Source organism: Pygoscelis adeliae, unplaced genomic scaffold, assembly GCF_000699105.1.
Source record: "Pygoscelis adeliae isolate BGI_AS28 unplaced genomic scaffold, ASM69910v1 Scaffold17, whole genome shotgun sequence".
Classification (NCBI taxonomy): Eukaryota; Metazoa; Chordata; class Aves; order Sphenisciformes; family Spheniscidae; genus Pygoscelis; species Pygoscelis adeliae.
Window position 1 is genome coordinate 1,074,757 of NW_008825234.1, and position 21,679 is coordinate 1,096,435.

At 37.1% G+C, this 21,679-nt stretch overlaps 1 protein-coding gene across 1 annotated transcript in view; it reads left to right on the forward strand.

The window, feature by feature from the left end:
• Positions 1–21,679, forward strand: part of SNTG2 (syntrophin, gamma 2) — a 194,029-nt gene that overhangs the window by 109,183 nt on the left and 63,167 nt on the right. Inside the window, exons 10-11 of the mRNA XM_009329305.1 lie at positions 10,523–10,652; positions 19,686–19,724. Of these exons, the coding sequence (XP_009327580.1) occupies positions 10,523–10,652; positions 19,686–19,724 (169 nt within the window). The remainder of the gene's footprint in view (positions 1–10,522; positions 10,653–19,685; positions 19,725–21,679) is intronic.

Genomic DNA, 21,679 nt, shown 5'->3' on the forward strand with positions numbered 1-21,679 from the left:
TATTTCATTTGAGTTTTCCAGTAACTTTGGCAAAAAAGGGCATACTTTTAGCTCTTGTGTCATGAGATGGCCAGGAACACCTGTATCTGTTTGATTGTTATTCTTTTTTCATTATAAGAGAAAGGAGTTACCTTTGACTTTCCATTTCACTTGACTTTTCATTTTATTTTTCCCAAGAAGGCTTAAGACTGGTGACTTAATGACACAAGAGTATATTTTTCATGTATTTTAGATTTTGTCAGCACCATAGCTATTAACAGAAACAAGAAAGAATGGGATAGATTTTTTTCCTTCCTTATACATGAAGAGGAATGAATGAAAATACTGCAGAGTGGGACTGTGAAGTGTGTTTGTCCATATCACAAAACAAAAGCAAAAAAATCCCCCAGAATATTTTAAAGGAAAGATAACAAATGTAGTAGATGTTCTTCCTCTTCTCAATGCAGGATCTTTCCAGTTATATCTTCAGAAGGTATGAACATGGAAGAGAAACTTTTTATTAACTACCGAAATCACCTTTAATTAGTGTATTTCATATTGTTGATATGATTGGAGTCTATCTGAATATTTCTATGCAGCATGCTGATTAGTCTGTTTGATTACTTATTAATTCAATAACTTTTTTATTCACTTGCCTTTATAATATAGCACCACTACTTCTATCATTCTACACGTCTCATCATCCATCAATGTAATTTTTCTCTGTAAGAGGTGAGGTAATATATACAGTGAGAACTCTGTTCCTGTGAATACCATTAATTGCTAGCTGGTAATGGAAACATTTTTTGACTGTTCAGGATAGAGTTGGTGATGTAAATGTATCAGAGAAATAATGAGATCAGTAAGTCTCATGCAAAGGAATTTGTAGTTCATGTCATAGTTTGGAGTGTTTTTATTTTTAAGATAGAAAAGTAAAGATAGTCTTATAGAAGTTGGAGAACGTAGTTCATTCATTTATAATCTTTCATTTTTCTTATGGAATGTCTAAATCCTTATTTGGAAAAATGTGTGGGTAAGTAATTTCAGTCCTTACAGCAGATACTGAAAGTACTATATAATAATTTTTATTTGGTTTGTTGACTGGACCTTTAAGTGAAGGTGCAATAGCTTTAACCTCTTGAACATTATGAGTTTAGAGACTGAAAAAACTAATTGCTTATTTGGAAGATGGAAATTAAACTGAAGAAATGAGTGGACTGGAAGTAATTCAGGCCCAGTAGCTATGAGCCCATGTAGCTATGAACCCAATTACAAAACAACTTAATTAGATTTAAGTATTATTTTCTATTTCTTGGTATTTTGGCCATTGCAATTACTACAGAGTATTTTATGATTTTTTGAATTTTTTTTTGGTTTTTTTTTTTAATTGGCTCACTGGTTTCTTAACAGAATCTTTCTGAAGGATTCTATTTTCCATTTTAACATCTCGGTAAGTTAAAATGCCTTTAATTAGATAAATAAATTGGAAAGATAGATTGGAATTAGATAAGCAAATTGGAGAGTAAGAAATAGAATAAACCATTTTGAGAAAGGTATAGGAATTAAACACAATCTCTCCAAGTTACAAAAACTGAATTAGTATTTGATCACAGTTTTCAGTAACGATTATGTTGAACATGAAGGTAAGAAGAACGAGTGTGTACCTGAAAGATATCACAAACTGATTTGGAGCAATGGGGTGGGAGACAGGGGGAGAGAGATTAACATCTGATAAAAGGTAAGATGAAAAAGAAAGTATAGGTTTGGAGGGATATTATTAATAGGGTGTCTTAAGGGCTATTTGATTGATGATGCAGAAAACAGTACGCTAATTAAAACCATTGGTGGCACAGAATCAGCATCATCAGTACAGAAGAGGAGCACAGTATGTTATGAAAGGATGGAACTATTGGAAATGGGATGCAACACAATAGTACAAAGTGCAGGGGGATGACATTAAGGATTGTTACTGCAACAAAAAAACCTATGAAATAGTTTTTCATGGGAGCCTAGTGGAGCCTCTTCGTAGATGGCAGCAGAGGAAGGCAAAGCCAGTTAGGTGGAGAATAGCTCTGAAACACCACTGTCCTTCAGACTTAGAAAGGAGAAATAGATATTTGAGAGTATAGCAGGAAAAACACTTTCCAGAAGTAAGAAGCATTAAAACCATTATACAAACACTGCTAAGGCCCCATCTAGAATCTATGTACCATTCTGATTATTCAAATTAAAACATAAAATTTTCTATTGGAAATTTTCTCTTTTCTCAAAAGGTGTTGTACTGTCACTTGCTGTTCCTATTTTTAGCTGTAGTATTTTAGGATTTGGCAACTGAGGTTTCCTTTGGCACTTAGGAATTTCAACTTCTTTTTTTTCCATTCTGCATAGAGGTAGAAAGTGACATTCGTTTTCAATGGCTTTTAGACCTGATAGCCTTGTAATAAAATTGATATATTTCACTGTGGGCCATGTTTTGTGATTTCTACCATGCGTATTGCTTTTTTGGCTATAGTTACAAAGTACTAAAACTAGCTTAGCATCTGCCAGTATGGGAGTCCATTCTATAACCTTTGTTCTGAATTTTTGGATCTTTGGAGCACTCCAGAAAGCACTTTATTATGTCATTAGGAATATAAGGCACAGGACAATTTATTGTTTTTTACTACATTGTTCAGGTGCTATGTAAAAAGAATAAGCCATGAAGACAGTGGATTTTTTAAAAAAATTGTGCTATGTATGGTTTTTTAACTACTGCCTGAAGACTGCTATGTGTGTTTTTCTTTGAAAGCATCATTAAAATAAATGTTTCCAGTATGTTTGTTGCAATTCTGCTCAAGCAGGAAATTAGTTGCAAGGGATCAGGTAAATGCAGGCTACAGAATAAGATCTGCTCAACAGAATGTAAACAGAAAGATATCCAAGAAGCGACTAGGCATTTTGCAGGTCTCTCCACAACCAGAGACTCACCCTTGGCTAGAATAAGCTGCTAAATCAGACAAAAATCAAGGTATAAGCAGGAAAAAGAAGCTAGACAGAAGCTATGCCAAACAGAATAAAAGATCAGCACTGAATATTGATTCTTAGAGCTTGGGACCACTTTAGTATCTATTCCTCATGTGAGAAGTGACGTAAAATGTTTTAGCCAGAAATTAGACATACTTTTGAATGCAATATACTTGCAGTCTAAAAGTGTATCAAAAGTCAGCGACATGAAAGCTAAGGAAATTGCTGTTTCTTTGTGCTCTAGGGCAATATATTCATCTGCTTAAATACATCCTTTTAATTCTGTTCAGTAGTGTGAAGCCAACATAAGAAGAGTGAGCTGGTTTATTTTTTGAATCTTCATCCTCATGATATTTAGCTTCTAGTTTTAAAACCTGTACTGCAACTAGGTGCACAGGCAAAAATGAAGCACTTCCATTCTTTTCAGGATGTGTGTACTCCGATTTCTCCCAAAGATGATGTTTTGCTTTGGAAAATTGATGTGACACCTCTTCACTCTTGTTTCTTCTAGTAAATAGCATCCCTTAGAAGACAGAATGGTGGATCACACCATGGCATATTGCCAGCAAGCAGAAGAAAAAGCAAAATAAATCCTGTCCCCCCAAAAATATAAACAGATCATTACTCTCAAGGAATTGTTCATATTAATATTACCACTGAGGTCAAAGAATTACTACTTTTTGTTTGTTTCTGGAGAAGTTGAGACTTATTTTGTCTTTTCTTCTGCTTGCTGACAAAATACTAAATTCTAATCCACCAGGATTAGCTCAGCAAGACTGTAATCCCAGATGTCTTCAATCAATGACAGGATAAATAGCCTTGAGTTTCAGCAGCAGACCTGCTTGCTTCCCACTAACTTTGACAACAACAACAAAAAAAATTTCTGGAGCATGCTGAATATGTTGAAGTCATTACTTAGCTTTTTCGCTGTTTTCAGAGGAGTGTTATGGGAAAAAAATTGATTTGCATTGTGTTATCTTAATAATAATAATAATAATAATAATAATAATAATAAAGCTGTATTGCTCTTTCTTCTGAAAGCAGAGGGTATTTAGATTTCAAAGAAATCCACCACATTACTAAGTGTAAGTCAAGCACATGGACACCTATTTTTCCCTAACAAACATGTCTGAATTTCACAGACAGTATAAACTGGATATTTAAGTCATGCGGAGAATTCAACATCTTGAAAAAGTAATCTTTTGTATATAGTTTAACTATAATGACACTGATGATCTCTGTAGTCATGACAGAGATTTGTTGTCATGAGCTATAGACTCTCCTCATGTCAAAAGACTTACAGAGCTTGAACCTGAAGCTGAAGTGGCATTACAGTGGCAGGCAGTCCAATAATTATTATCCACATCTAGATTTTGTTAGCCAATTTATGTGTGTCAAAAATTCCTAGAGACACTTATGTATTATATTGGTGATTGAAGCCATTGACATATCAAATCAGCTCTGAAGACATCATTAAGATAAATCCAGTCTTCCTACAAGGGATACTGTGAAACACAGTTGGGTGATTTATTAGTTAAAATTTTAACCTCTCCCGCACACTTCCATTGTTCTTAAGGAGCAATTAGAAAATAACGTGCATCTTTATTATCCTAGTGATTAAAATAAATTGTAAATACTTGCATTAAGACTTTTTAAAAATGCAGCTGAAGGGTTTTGAACTTTAATAATAATTATTTTGCCAATGCATTCAATAAGATGGTGAAACCAATCTTGTTTGATTTGCTAATTTGTATTTTCTACTGTTTTCTTGTATTTCCTGAGTAGAATTAACATGTGACTTATGCTCTGAATCTAAAAAGACATCTGCAAGTCAATAACTTAAGGCAAAATGACATTCCACCTAAATTCTGTGGGACCATTCACATGCTTAAAATCTTTGTGGGATTGGAGTTTAATGGATGAGATTCATCTCACCTGACTGTAGACATCTAATAGTCATTCACCTACGAATGTGCTAAATCCCTGGACTCACCTTGGAGTCAATGGAGAGAAATAAGCATCTCCAGAGAATGATCCAGCTCACCTATCTTGTGCACTTGCTTATGATAAAACAAAATAGTTCCTGAGTTTAGCATGACTCACTTACAGAATCATTGAATAATTCAGGCTGGAAGGGATACTGGAAGTCACCTAGTCCAGCTCCCTGCTCAAAGCATGTCTAATGAGATCATATGGCTCAGGGCCATCTCTTGCCAATTCCTGAACTCTTCCCAGGGTGGAGATTCTACAACCTCGCTGGGCAACCTGTGCCAGTACTTGATCACCTTTGTGGGGAAAAAAACAAAACAAAAATCTAATGTTGAACTGAAATTTGCCATGTTCCAGCTTGTGTCTGCTGCCTGTCATCCATATACTTGGGCAACAGAATTTTATATGCTTGAATGGGGTGAAATACATCTCACTTGAATTACCACTAACTGATAATTGTGCTGGAATTATAAACCACATATTAATAAGTATATATACACTCTGTTCTCCAGCCCACCACAGTGACTGGTCCTGCTACACATTCTGCACTCAAGAGAGGACAGTAGTACACTGATACTGCATATAACCCTGCAAGACTTCTCCACCTCTTTCTTCTGTACAAATAAAGCATGCTAAGACTGTAATTCCTCAGATTTTTCTGTCTGCGGCAAAGCCAAACACCTCACAACTGCATCCTACTCTCTTTTCTCTTTCAGCTGGCGATATTACTCTTGTTCTTTCTCCTCAGCAGTGCCAGTGTAACTATTTGTGTGACTTCATGGGGAACAGGATAAGAGGTCTCATGAATGCTAAACTGTCCCCTCTCCCACTATCCTTTTCTTCTGCACAAGTTATTACAAATCTAATAGAATACAGCTGCTTCTACTGACACATCAGTTAAGAAAATATCTGTAGAAGCATAATGTCTTCAGTTACCTTACTTCATTAATCCAAGTTGAATACCAAAGCTGCCGAAGTTACAATACTGGAAGCAAAATGATCACAAAAAAACCAAACATGAAATGCAATCCAAGTTCACGTTTGATACTTTGAAATCTTTTTAACTACATAGTTTCTGTTAATAGTCCAATTATATAAGCAAATTTGAACATTTTTTAAAATATGAGGCTATATGTCATTTACAATACAAAATCCCATTATTTTTAACACAGAATTTCAAAGAGATTAAGTAATTCAGATAATTCTTTTTTTGGGAATTTCCATTCAGATCCACCCATAATCCACAAAACTTCAGGCTAAATAGAAATTCTAGCAAGAGGGCCATATAGTACTGTAAGCAAGCCACTAGAAAATGCTGTAAGAAAGGCAATAAAAACTCAAGTCAGACATCAAAAAATCATACAAACAGGAAGAAAGACCGATTTAGGACCTGGGAAGATGCAAAGCTGATCAAATCTGTCTGTCTGTATCAGCATGGTAGTAAACTTCAGGTAAACCAGCTGCTGTCAGATAAGCATCTAGGTTTTTATTAAGGAAATACAATAAAACATTGAGATAAGTCTCATGGAAAGACGGTTTCACATGCCACAGATACTGAAAATCTTAAAATATATTTTGCTGAAATTCTTAGCCTCCAATGAAGTAAAAATTCAGCTTTTCCCGTTTCAGCTGGCACTGAAAATACATTTTCTCTTAGAAAAGTCTTTGGATTTAACACCTCTATAGTAGCTAACTGCTCGTACAGCAAAATATGCTTTATTAATATTAATTAATATTAATTGTTTAAAAGTGTCAATGTCAGGAAGACAGTTTAAGTCTACCAATGCCAATCTGTTAATCTGACTGTCATTCTCACAAAGACAGTGTTTATTTTGTTAAAATAAATTAATGCAGTAAACAAAACCCAAAAGAGACTAGGAATGCAGGTTCATTCATCATTTCACCATGAAAGTGAGATAGAAAGAGGCTGAGTATAGAAAACAGTGCCTCATGCTCCTTAGTGGAAATGCTTGCAGGAAACAAAGTTACAGGTTGGGAGACAAATCTGAAAATAATGTGAGGGTAATTCGGCCCAAATTTCTAGAATTTAGGAAAATCAAACGTTCGTTTCTGGTTCTAGTTGCAATAGTCAGTACAGTAACAACAGGAGTAGAAGAGATGGGAATTTCCTCTAACTGTGTTTTAAAATGGGCTTGCAGCCTCAGAGAAAAAAAAAGCCAAGACATGTCATTGTATTTTGTGGCGATGAGATGACTTCATAGCATCTTAAGACCTCTCAAACTTACTATTTGGTATTAAATGGAAAGCTCATCCTTGTCAGCTAACAGGAATAGGTGCTCAGTTCCATCTCTCTATTTTTTTCTTCTCTGTGTTTTGAGGAAATGGAGAAAGGCATGGTATTTAAGCCTCTAGCAGTTATTTTCTCCTGAATTCCAGTGCTGTCTTGGTGCTTGCATTGATTGTTTCAATTAAAACAAAAACAAAAGCCTCAGCATTCATTTTATTAAGCCTTTATTTTTAGTTTGGATATTTGTTTTTACTTGTAGCCTTATATACACTGTGCTTTTCAGACCACAGTGTGATACATGTAACAATATATTATGAGATCTGTAGAGGAAAACTATTGTAACTAATAATCATAGTAAAGTTGAGTAAGGTTGAGAGCAAAATCACTGTATTACTAGCACAGACTTCGTGGCTGGCATCTGTAAACTTTGAAAAACCCTGGCTCTTTCTTTTCCTATTTCATTTAATACACTTTCTGGTAAAACTAGCTTTCTGTCTGAGTCAGCACAGTGGGGACAGTGATGCCCCAAAGGTCTCAGTCCCCTGTGCCAGGCAGTGTGACCACCTCCGGCACATCAGAAGCCTTGAACCAGACAGAGCTCCTGGGGAAGGATGTCCTCGTGTCAGTATGCAGGGGCAAGGGAACAGCTCTGCAGGAAAGGGCTTGGGGATCTTGGAGGACACCACATTGAGCATGAGTCAGCTGTACACACTTTCAGTGATGAAGGGTAACCACACATGGGTCTGCATTAGTAAAAACGTAGTCAGCAGGTCAAGGGAAATGATTATTCTCCTCTACTTTGCATTCCTGAGGCCACATCTGAAATACCTGCATCTAAAATACTGTGTCCAGTTTTGGTCTTCCTGTGGAAAAGAGATTTGTATCTTAAACCAGTTAGTGAGGAGGCTGGCCTAGAGGACTTGTAGGATCCCTCACACCCTATTTGATTCTATGCAAATATCCTGTCAGTGAAGTGTTCAGATCTCTAGATGCATTTGTTTGAATCTTGTTTACTGTCTTTTATAACTGATCACCATATTTTAATAAGGTAAAGGACAACAGGAGTTTTAATGTAATCTGCACTATTGCCAGCACCATGTTTCAAATGATAAAAGATTGGTTAATTTTTATAATAAAACTTGTTATTTTTTAATCTTGATTGCCTGTGTTGGTTGCATTAGTTGTTAGCTGAGGAGTTCCCTTCTGTGATCTTTCATCAGCCACTTGTATAACTTCATGCCACTTGGATAAGGCATTCACACTGCATGCCTTTATGCATCTACTGAAGCTGAGTTAGTATCTAGGCACCCTGTGGATTCAGTGGAGAGCACATACGATTTCTAGGCTCTGTTAAATGCTCTGGATTGTCCTCTCGTTCTGTGTAAGGATTCTATCATCTTAGCTTTGATATTTGAATTTGATATCTTAAGTTAGGCATTGTGAATGGCTTCTCTTCACGGCACCAAATTAAGTCTGTTTTCATGCTCCACTGTGTATCAGTGTTCCACTGTGTATCAATGCATAGGGGATGACAGATTTTCACTGTCTCAGTGGGATGTTGAAGAGATCATACCATAAGTCATTCCATTACAGCGCTGTTGGGATCTTTGTCAGAGCCTTAGGTAAAAGGAACAGTATGCTTGAGAGGTGATTATTTCACTCCGTTTACTTGAAGACAATAAAAGGATTTGTTTTGACCTTTTCTTTCTTCCTGAAGAGATGAAACAGATTTACTGAAATGAAAGTGACACAGAATTGTGCCATTGCCATCAGGTTTTAGTAGTTACCGTGATAATTCAATCATGAAAGGAAAACAAGGGAATCAGCCGATATATATTTAAGAGTTCAGACCAAGAATGTTATTTTTGCGAACAGCAAATATAATGCTTTACAACTCTTTTAACAGTAAAGCATATCAGTTAATGTATATATATCTGTTAGGATACTTTTTCTTGTTAATATTGTGTGATGGGTATTTTATATTACCTTTTTTAGCAAGTATATAGAGTTCAGTATTCATGCTCACCATCAAACTCCCTACAAATGACAAATGTTAGGTTAATAACTTTTTCAGTAAGTCATGAATGAATAACTTCCTATTAACCTCTATGTGTCATTTTGAATGCTCATGTTGACATATATCATAAATGAAGCAGTAGAGGACTTCACTTTAGAGCAGAGAATCCCAGGAAAACCCAGTAACTTCATGGAGCAGTATTCTTGATTCAGTAGTTTGCTTTCTTCTAGGTTAGTAGCAAAAAGAAAACAATATAGCATATAAGTATCTAATTTTTAAATGTAGAAGGTAGCAGTGATATTCTCCAAATTATATACTAAACAAACATATGCACAATCATTCAGATAATTATAATTGTCTTTCACAATAGTGTATGACTAAAATCTAATTCTCGTGATGCTCATGGGCACTTAAATAATCTATGTAGCTTTCTGAAGTTTAGTTGCTGAAACTATTGCATGTCACATGTTTTAAATTTAGACCAGTGTACTTCCATGCCACTATTTAATGAACTTTTGTTGTTCCTATTGAAAGATCTCATAGTTAAAAAAGCATACCCCACCAGCATCCAAATGTGGGGGATTTCAGAGGTACATACACAGTGCTTAACTTACCACAGATAGTAAGGAAACCATTGGCATTTGCAGCATAAAGTTGCTATAAACACATAAAAGATGCATAAAAAATGAATAAAATGCAATTGCACGGTAGCATGTGTCGATGCTGTTTTAAGAAAGGGCCCTACATTCAAAAATTATTTAAAGAAACTTCTAAGTACATTTTTCAAATTCCTATGTAATAAAAGAACTTAAAGGAAGCATTGCTTAGAATGTTATGTAGAAAAGTATAGAAATGCAAGAAATTAAAGCTAGGGAAGGCAGTTCTTTGCAGCTTAATACATTCCTAGTAAATAAAACCAAAATGCAATAAAGAAAATAGTCATTTTGGTTTAAAAAATGTTTATGTTTGTTCAAAAAGATCTAATGCATACTTCCTGAATACACTGCCTTAAGTTCAGTAATTATGAACACAATATTTATACTCAAGGGAAGGGAAGTAAATGACCAGCACATATATATGCTGGTGCAGAGAAAGTACTTATTGTATGTGTTGCTCCTGATACTGTCCATTATTATCCTTCTTTTTTGTTGCCTTTCTTTTGATTTGTAAAGTTAAGACTCAAAACTTGTCAAAAAGTGTAAAAATCACTTGAACACTAAGAAATATTGGGCAGTTTCAGAAAATTGACGTATCTTCCTTTACGGATATATTTCTTCTTACTGCAGATCTAATGCATTTGAAGTGCTGGCACTCGATGGAGTTAGTACTGGGATACTTCAGTTTTATACAGCCCAGGAGAGTGCTGACTGGCTGAGAGCAATATCAACTTACATCAGTGATTTGACACTTCAAAATGTATGTTACTTTCTGCATACTTTTTTGTCTATGCTATTGTAAAATTATTTCTAATTTTCCAAGGGTAGAAAATAATTCATATTTAAGATACAATATATAAAATGCATGTGTATGGGGAGGAAAAGAAGAAAGGAAAGAGCAGGGAGAGGTTGTCTGGTCGATCAAAAGTATCAAGAAGTTTCCAAGACTTGCAGTGTTATTGTAGAACAGAGAGTAGTAGAAAATCAGATTGCATTTATTATTTTAAAGACTTTTTAAGGCAAAATATTTATCCTTTCTGGTAATTTCACAGAGCTTTAGATATGACCAAATATTTCATTTTTACATTTTTGTAAGTAAAATGTGCTTGAAATTAGTATTTGTTGATTTTGAAGTAGGCATGTGGAAATCCTGTAGCTAGTGAAGTGTGACTTATAGAGGCTTATTGGGAGACAGTATTTTTACCTCTCTAAGTTGTCTAGGAGTTGATTTATTTAAGGTCATATTATTTCATCTTTCTCCCTAGAAGTATAAAGGTGCTTATGCTGTTTTAAGTTATTCCTGTAAATTCATAAATAGCATTTGCTATTACAAGCAGAAGTATTAAATAATCTCTGGAGAAACAGAAAATTATTATTTGGACAGCACATTATTATTATACCAAGAAAGAACAGCTGAAAACTATTGAAGATTCTGGAATGAATCATAAAGTTAAATAGGGAACTCGATAATGTACAATATTGAAAATATATTTCAGTCTTTTTGAAATGGTAGAAATTGATGATGAAAACATAAGAGCACAGCTGTCCTGGAAGAATTGCCTGTGCAGGTTTTCAATCTTTTTTTCTTTAGATGGGTTCAAGACTGTAACTTCTTTTATAATGGCCTCAAGTTGCGCCAGGGGAGGTTTAGATTGGATGTAAGGAAAAATTTCTTTACTGAAAGAGTAGTTAAACATTGGAACAGGCTGCCCAGGGAAGTGGTTGAGTCACCATCCCTGGAAGTATTTAAAAGACGGGTAGATGAGGCGCTTAGGGACATGGTTTAGTGGGCATGGTGTTGTTGGGTTGATGGTTGGACTCGATGATCTTGGAGGTCTCTTCCAACCTTAATGATTCTATGATTCTATGATTCTATAAACGATGATTTAGTAGCATGTCCTTAATTTATACTTTGTACTCTAGGTTAATTGTTGCTTAGTTCTTCAGATTATATTGTGTAGAATTTGTATTGGATTTCAACATAAAACTTTGGTCAAAACAGATTATAAATTTAATTTATTTTTCTCATCTTCAAAAGTTACTTGGAATCACATTTGATCACAATAGTTCATTTATTACGTTAATCCTTTTTAAATATTCAATTGCTTAAGCAATGTCTCTGACAAAATCGAACATTTTTGCTTATGACACATTCTTTGTAAGTATTCTCTTACACATTCTTTGTAAGTATTCTCTACACTGTCTTACGGTAAGATTTTTAGAGCAATTCCAGTTCATAGTTACTAAGCCCAATTCTTTTGCTTTCTAAAGAAATCCACTGAATAAAAGCCATTCAATAAAAGCCACTCCAAGGATATAGGTGAATAAGACGATAAAAAGTGGCTATAAATGCAAGCAGGTTTTATTAGTCGTAGGGTTCTAGTCTGTTTTTTTCAAATGCAGTGTGTGCAGTAGCATGCGTCCTGACATAGTGTCTTCACGGTGGTGTGACCTGTCTGCAGCAACATTTTATTATATACTGAGTACTTGCATTGGTCTTCTCTGTTATCTATCACAATAGTGAATTCTGTAAACGAAGTAGTCCATCTGGTGTTTATTCCCTGGTTCCAGGGAAGGGTCTGAGAAACAACAGCCATGATAAATTTACATGTTTTGTGTTCTTGGTGAGATACAGAGTAAACTCTATACAGATCATATGAGAAGCGAGTAAACTTTTTGCTTGGACTTAATGTTTTACAGGTTTTGTCAGGTGTGCAGCCTGTGGTACAACTGGAAAGGTCTGGCCAGAGCATTATTTTAATTACTGATCATCAGAACAGGAGATGTACTAGTCAGTGAAAATCCCTTTTATTGCAAACCATTTCTTGAGACCAGGACTGTGAGGCTGGAGTGCAACTAAAGTGTATAGCAAAAGAAGGCTGGAGAGCACTCCCTGCCTCTGGGCAGCCAGAGGACACAGACTGTTTGACATCCACAGTGCTTAGGGCAAGGCCTTTGGATTAGGCTTCTTGAAAATCCATTTTGAATGCTTTCTATCACCTTAATACTATCATTTCACAAAATGATTCTTTTCTTATCATACTTCTGAAATTGACATTAGGGAGTGGATCTGTAATTCCTTAGAGCTTTTTCCTGTTTCTGCACTTCTCCACTTCTGTACAGTGTCTCCTCCATTCTTCAGGAGTACCTGAAGATAATCACTACTGGTTCAGAGATTATTTCAGACAATCCCTTGTTTACTTATGGGTTGTGCTGGTTTTGGCTTGGATAAAGTTAATTTTCTTCATAGTGGCGAGTATGGGGCAATGTTTTGGATTTGTGCTGGAAACAGTGTTGGTAATATAGAGATGTTTTTGTTACTGCTGAGCAGGGCTTACATAGAGTCAAGGCCTTTTCTGCTTCTCACCACACCCCACCAGTGAGTAGGCTGGGGGGGCACAAGAAGCTGGGAGGGGACACAGCCGGGACAGCTGACCCCAGCTGGCCAAAGGGATATTCCATACCATATGACGTCATGCTTAACATGTAAAGCTGGGGGAAGAAGAAGGAAGAGGGGGACGTTTGGAGTGATGGCATTTGTCTTCCCAAGTAACTGTTACACATGATGGAGCCCTGCTTTCCCTGAACACCTGCCTGCCGATGGGAAGTAGTGAATGAATTCCTTGTTTTGCTTTGCTTGCGTGCGCGGCTTTTGCTTTACCTATTAAACTGTCTTTATCTCAACCCACGAATTCTCTCACTTTTCCCCTTCCAATTCTCTCCCCCATCCCACCGGGGGGGAGTGAGTGAGCGGCTGTGTGGTGCTTAGTTGCTGGCTGGGGTTAAACCATGACAGGGTTAATTTCTTGAGTCCTTGCTGACTCTAAGTTCAATTGCTTCTCCAAATATTTAAACTGTTCATTTCCTATTCTGTCCTATGCCATCATCTCTGTACATAAATTAATTGGTAGATACATGGTCACAATGGACCTTCTTGCTGATACTGTTGGCATAAAGAATGTCAGCATTCTTACCTGACCTATTACTAAGTATTTAAGCAATACTTCCCATTGTTCACTTCTTACTTCCTCACATTTTTACATTTTGTTTGTGCTGATACTTGTTTCTTGACTTTAGCAACTCTTCCTGCACCTTAGTCATTCTTACTTCATCTGTGCCTATTCGTGCTACTCATATACATCCTTTGTCGTACACATTTGCATACCATTTTGAATAATTTCTTTTAGAATTTTAGTTCTTAAAGAGCACCTGATAGAGATTAATTGTTTTCTTACAGTGCACCCTATCTTTCATGTATCACTTTACCCTAACATACTTTATTTTGCTATTTTACCCTAATACAGTTTTGTTCGGCAACTGGCAGCTCTTTGTCAGATCTCCTACTGATGCTGGAAGACAATCCTAATGTAGGCAGTACAAAAATAGCTCTGCCACAATGTGACACTTCTGCTAATGTCAGAGTAGTCTTTTGAAGTACTGAAACATCGAACGTCTATGCAAAGGCAAGCTCTCTGGGGGTCAAGTGTAAAGGAGGAGTCATCTTTCAGTAGTGAAGATGTGAGAAGTCATCACTGCATAAGGATGCTACCCCTGGATGTTAGCACATCTAGAGAGTGTTACTTGGTAGATGAGAAATAATGATTCTGGTACTAGCCTGGAGAGAGTTAGTTCTTATAAGACAGAGGAGCACAGGGAATACTGCAACATGGAGAAAGATGTAAGGATATCTTTTCAGCCCTCCTTACTGATATATGCCTTGTATGCTTAGCTCGGAAAATCTCCTAGTAACTGTCAGCTTTACAAGCAGTATGGATTACTTTTTTTTCTAAGGTCCCTTGCCCCAAACTATTCATCACTCTGTTCATATTCTTGTTTTTCACGTACTTTTCTACCGGTGTGAAACTTCCCTATCATCTTCCTTTGTGATTCAATCCCCAATCTTCTCAATGTTCTCAAAGCTCTTCATGTCTACCTTTGGCAGAAGAAAATAGAGACGAATCAGCACCTCACATTTATTTCTTCATACACCTCTTTTCTCGCAGAAGGAAGTACAGTTAAAGAAACTGAGGGGAGAGAGGGAACAGAAACTGGCAGTGAAGCTCCTGTGATGAAATAAGAAGCACAGGAAACAAGTTGATCTGCATGTGCTTCTCACTGCTCCTGTTCTTAATTTGTTCAGCTAGAGGGTTCTTTGTAGGCTGAAGTGGCAATGCTGTGCTGGAGATGTTTTTTTAGGATAGAGTTCTTTGGAATAATTTATATTTCTCTCTCTGTTTTGCACCATTCAGATCTTAATTATTTTATTTGAAACATAACACTGAACGTTAAGGTAGTCATAATCAGTAAAGGTAATGCTACCAGTTCATTTACATTATAGAGACTTGTTTCTTATAATTATAACTTTCTCAAGGTTTTATTTTTTTCCCCAGTATATTCTAATGGTGTTATTTTGAAAAATAAATATTCACAAATAAATTAGTAGTTCATAAGCAGGTAAGAGAATGAGTTAAGATGCAGTTGTTCCACTTCAAACATTATTTATGATTTTTATAAATCATTCCAGTAGTTTCATTGGAGGATCGTAGAAACTTAAAATTTGGCTTCAAAACAAGGTTATTAATCTGGATCATATTTATGCCTTTGACAGCTTTTTTAATTGTGTATGTCATAGTGTGTAAACCTTTTCTTTTACACCTTCATGTACACGTATATCTAAGTGATACTCCGTATCGCAATGGAGTGAAATTTCTGTTTGAATAGGGAGAGATATATGAAATATAAGCTTTGAACATGCATATAAAAAAGGAAAGAGGATTGAGAAGGTCTTGCTTTCTTTACACAGCAGAATGTGGGGTACCTGTAGATGGAAACAAAATCCTTGTGTGTAGGAAGCAGAATACAAATTTGACTGCCTCAATGATTATACAAACACTTCTATTCCCAGGCTGAAAACACATGATAATATTTCTTTGCTGCTGCTTTTTTTTTATTTTTAAACTCAAGAATTTCCATTTGAAAGTACCACAGTTCAAACCATTGAGGTTGTAAAGGGAAGTCAGTAAGGGTAGGAATCACATCACCTAAATTTAGCCAAGCAACAAGCAGTCACATAGGATACTCTTGTAGCCAGGAAAAAAAAATAGGTGCCTGTCAAGATTCTTCTCTCTGTCTGCTGTCTGGAAAAAGAAAATAGGTATATTAGATGTATAACTCTTTCCTTTTTTGGCTTGCCAAAGTTAAGTGAGATAAATCCCGGCCTGGGAGGTATTTAGATTTAGGTATATGGTTCTGAATCATTTCATCCCCATTCTGTTCCTGCCCCGTATGTATTCATTTAGAACAGAGTATAGGAATTATAATTGCCTAATAGTTCCTTTTCCAAGTTGACTGCAGTCTTTGCAGATCCAGGTTTTTTGTTTCAGTTTCCCTGCTGTCTCCAGCTCCCATTACTGTACTGCAGTGCTGAAAGCTCATGCGCTGCCTGCAAGGTGTAGCGTATGCCATTTGTATTCCTGTCTCTCTGCACCAGCTATGGAGGCATGTAGAGAACATGTGGTGCCAGGGGAAGTGGAGAGTGTGTTCTTCTCTCTCCTTCGCCCCATGACATAGGGACATAATGTAATGCAGAAGGAGATTTTTCCTCCCCCCACAGTTACGTCAGGGCTGCAGCTGTCCCTGCTTTGAATAGGGAATGAGCTAAGACTGTGCAGTGAATAGCTGTGGAGTCCAAAGCAATCTTCCCTATTGCCCTTACCGATGGGAAGCTGGACTGATTATGAGGATACTCTTCACAATACTCTACCCTCACTCTGCAGAAAAACTGCATGGCCAGTCTCACACACATGTTTCCAGGAACATCTGAACACAATGCAATAAAAAGTAGGATAACAAAATGTCCTCCTATCATATAGGGAGCTTAAGTAGTTTGACTGAACCAAAAAGGAGGGTGAAAGCAGACAGGATCCCTTCTAGCCCTGTTTATTTGCACTGTTTTATGCTATACTAATCTTATTATTCAGCATGTCTTTGGCCACCTGCAAGGAAATAATATTTTCTGTGTGTATAACATGGCTTCTGTATAGTTACTTCATCAATGTATTTGTCTCTGAAGCACTGAAGAAAGGCTGGAGCTGAATATGGGCAGGGTGTGACAGCATTCCAGGTGCCTTTTCATTATGTCCTGCACAACTGCTCAGGGTTAAGCTTATTACCAAATCAGACTGGTGAGGCCTGCTTCCTTCTGCAACACTGGGCATGTTGCCAATTTGTTTTATCCAAGTTACAGAGTGGGGTTCTTGAGTTCTCGCTGGTTTGTTACTGTCAGGGCCCCAAGAGCACCAAGAAGCTCTGCCACCTCTTCCTCCTCCCAGGGTGCTCCAGGCCACCTCTGGCACGGTGCAGCCATGCACCCTGGGGTCAGGCTGCTGTAGGCAGAGCTGTGTGTGAGACCTGCGAGGAACCTTGCTGGGGGCCCCCACCTCTGCTTGGCAGCTGCATGTCAGCTCTGTCCTCATCATCGGTCCTTGTCTGTGCTATGGTGCAGGTGCCTGCACCTGCAGGCTGTGACCCACCTCTGTTGTGGTGGTCCCCGTTCCTCCTCTGGGGTGGCAGGGAGGTGATGGGGAGCATGGCAGGGCCCCTCCAAGGGGCTGGCAGGCTCTCCTGGCACTCTACCCAAGGTCACAGCCAGGCCGGGCAGATGGCCCAGGCTCCCAGCAGGTCTGGCCACCTCATCCCCAGAGCCTCAGCCAGCCCCAGCTGTCTGACCCACCAGCATACCTGCACGTTTGACCACACAATTCAATTCAAACAGGCTGCAAAAGTGAGCATATGGGGGAGAAGGAGCCCTGATGGCCCACAGTGGGTTAGGACTGACTAGTGAGGTCCTACAGCCCTGAGCCTTGGTATCACCCTGTGTCCGTACAGTCAAGGCTCCTGCTGCCATCCTGTACTCCTCCACATTGCGTTTTGTTCTAGGGTCATTTTGTTTACAGTCATAGATAATTCACCCTATGCAGAATAATGACTTGTTATTGCTATCTATTAGCTACAAGTGTGTGTGTGTGTATACACTTTATATGCTTTATATATATACCTGTAGCTTTTATATATGTATAGATCATTACATCCCACAGCTGTACTTTGCTAAAACCAAGTAGGCAATAGTCTCATGGTCATTAGATGTTTATGTTATGCCTAAACAAGCTGTAATACACCTCCAGACAGTCCAAGACAACTCCAGACAAACCCTAACACATCCTGAGGCCTGTGTCATTAGCATAACATAAAGCCTGTTGGCCTCTTACAGGTGTGCTCGCTCTGGCTGGGATGGAGGTAACTATCTTCATAGCAGCCATATGGTGCTGTGTTTTGTATTGGTGGCTAAAACAGTGTTAATAACACACCAGTGTTCTGGCTGTTGCTGAACAGTGATTGCACAGCATCAAGGCTTTGACTTTTTCTCACTCTGACACACCCCACCCTTCGCAGAGAGGGATGGGCAAGGAATTGGGAAGTGACACAGCTGGGACAGCTGACCCAAATTGGCCAAAGAGATATTCCATACCATATAACATTGTGCCCAGCAATAGAAGTGATGTAGCGAACAAAGAAGGTGAGGGTTTGTCTTCCAAGGTGGCTGTTGCTTGGAGACTGGTTGGGCGTCAGTCTGGGGAGGCAGTGAGTGGTTGCCTTTGTATCACTTGTATTTTTCCTGTTTCCTTCACTTATTAAGCTGTCTTTATCTTGACCCATGAGTTTTCTTGCTTTTGCTCTTCCTGTTTTCTCATCCTTCCTGCTGGGAGGGGGAAGGGAGTGCGCAGCTGTGTGGGTGCTCAGCTGCTGGCCAGAGTCAACCCACCACAACAGGCAATGGCATCACCATATTTACTGAGCTACATGGCAGCTTCCAAAGATTATCCACAGATTTGATCTTAGAAATCTGATATGGCCAGGATACAAGCGATAGCCTTGGATTTCTTCTGCTCTTTTCCTGTGACAATTATAGTTTTCCCTGTGCATAGCTATAACTTTTGGTCTTCTATCACAAGCCTTTCATTTGTTATAAAACAGGCTTTGTTTTATAACAGGCAACAAGATCCTTTGCAAGTACTCATCAACTGTAGGAAGTTTGCAGCTTATATCCTTGCATATAGGGTAGTCTGTCTTTCCAGTCATTTAATCTTTTTCTGTCTAGATTCCATGTTGGTAGTACGCTTACTAATATTGCACTTTAAAGTGTTTCACTTTAAAGAAGGGAATACCTGTCAGGGTTTGTCCACCACTCATCTATGCAAACTATGACTGCCAAAGAAAAGCCAAAATCAACAGAACTCTTCATTATCTGAACACAGAGGAAAAAGAAAGATATGTAACTTTATCTTGAAGAGTAAACTAAAAGGAAAGCCCAAACAATATTCCCTTCATCTTTAAACACGTCTTACACTCTATGGCCTTCATTTCATAAGTATTTAATCACATGCCTCATTTATAGATCTGCTTAAGCAATTGTTTAACTGAGACCTAAGTGAGGTATCTACAGTACAGTATAATATTTTCACTCAGAGTGGAAAAGTTAAATTCATAAATGCAAATCTTTATGAAGGATTTAATGAAGACTCTGATAAAAGGCTTCCTGTCTTTTGAGTCCTTGGTTTTGTAAGTTTAGTGTAATAGTAAAAATCTGGTATTAATTCACTGAATGATTTAATTTCTTATAAATATAATTGGAAGTATTAATACAGTATTCAATAACTAAGTCAATGCTAATTGCATCACAGAAACTCTTCAGCATACTAATAATTCTGTGTATTCTTCCATCTCTCTTTCATAGATGAAAATGGCAAATAAATGCTGTTCTCCCTCAGACCAGGTAAGACTTTCCTTATATTATCCATTCTTTTTCATTCTTGTCATTGTGTTAAATTGCAAAATTTGTAGAGCTTACATAGACACATTTAGTCAGTTTTAAAATTCTGAAACCAAGTCTTCTATGGTTTGAAGTTCTGAAGTGACCTACTTAATATAGCAGATTCTTACTAATCCACAGTAATGAGTAGAATCCTCCACTGTAGACCTAAAAAGTGGATTGGATGGAGCCATGAAATAAATGAGAGGGTGACAATGGAACTCACAACCAGGTCTTGGAAAGTGTAGTGTATGTTTGCATGCAATATTGCAGCAGTGAGTCTGACAAGTTAACTCTATATTTACATCACATATGATGCACAGATAGCCAAGGAGTGTATTACAAATCCAATCTGTTTTGCATGTGTCGTGCTGTGTAGACTACGTTTGCCATGACTGTTTGGGACTTTTGGAGCTCAGGAGCCTGATGAGATATTTCTTCTGCTCCAACTAGCCAAATGTCCTGAAGACCCAGATGAATTTACTGCATTGGGAAGTATTCTTACTTCTTGTAGCATTGCAAAGAGTTTTTTGATTTAGTTTGTAAAATATAATAGTAGCATTTTCCAGGCTAAGTCTGTAATTCTGAGAAGTATTTTGAAGCTTGTGTTATAAAACTATTGAGTTTCACTTACATGTCCTTTCATTGCATCAATCTGGCATTGAGTCATTACTCAGGAACAAAGAGCCCAATCCCTCCTGTTTTAAAAAATGCTGGGTTTGTAGATTATAAAAGTGAAAATTAGGCAAGGTATCTTTTATACTGTTTTACTGCAGAAATTTATTATGGAATTTTATTACAGAAGTCAAAGACTGAGTCAAAAAGTTCTTCATATCGGGATCAAATAAATATTTATTAGTTTGACAGCTTGTATATTCTTTCAAATGTCACCATTTTGTCATCTTATTTCTAAAATGTACTTGGACATTTATAGAGTCTTCTAGAAGTTATTAAAAATATTTAACCATTGAAATTTTCTTACATAGGAAACTTTTCTTATATTTGGGTCAGTACTTAAAAAAAAAATACACCTCAAAAACCACTACAGACTTTAATTCTGTGTATAGTAGATAATCAAGTTACCCCCAAAACCAAAATAAATACCTATTCTGTATAAGAAGGGAGCATTTAATTACTGTGTCTGTCATGGCTTTTAATTATTAATTAAACTGATATGAAAAACAGATGATTATGAATGCAAGGGGAAAAGGTATTGAATTTGGATATCTTTTGTTGGATGAACTCTTTACTACAAGTACTTTAGTAAATATTTAAAGTTTATTCATATCAGTTTGGGCACACATAACGGGTTTAGTTGAAAAAAGGAAGACATATTCTTCCTCAATTTTTAAAAAATATTGGGGACAGTCATACAACCTATCACTAACTACCTAATTTGATTTCCTAAATAAATGGGCTAGTCTCCATAAACTGCCTAGATAGTCAGTGCAGAAAACTATTCTGTTCCAGGGAGTTGTTCAAATGTGGAACTTGATATCAACGCTTTAAATCATCCTTTATAGGAGCCTCTTTTTCTGTCTTGACTACAGTGAGGTCCTAAGAAGAGTAGCCTCGTAGCATATCATTTAAAGTAGGTGCCTAAAGTTAGGCAGTACAAATCTATCCCACTTTTTCCATGCCAAATTTGAGAAGAAGGGAAGATACAATTAGAACCTTAATTTCAGGAGTTGAAAATTTAAGGTGGGACTGACAGTAACAAACATTAGATTGTTCTCTGCCAAAAAGTGAGAAAAAATAAAATTTATAATGAATTTGGGCAGATCAAGTAAATAAAACAAGCAAACATAAAAATATTAAAGGAGCAAATGTGAAAAATTAAGACTTTAAAATGCCCTGTGAAAATTAGCTTTAAAAGCAACCAGAATGTGATATATATATATATCATAATATATATATAT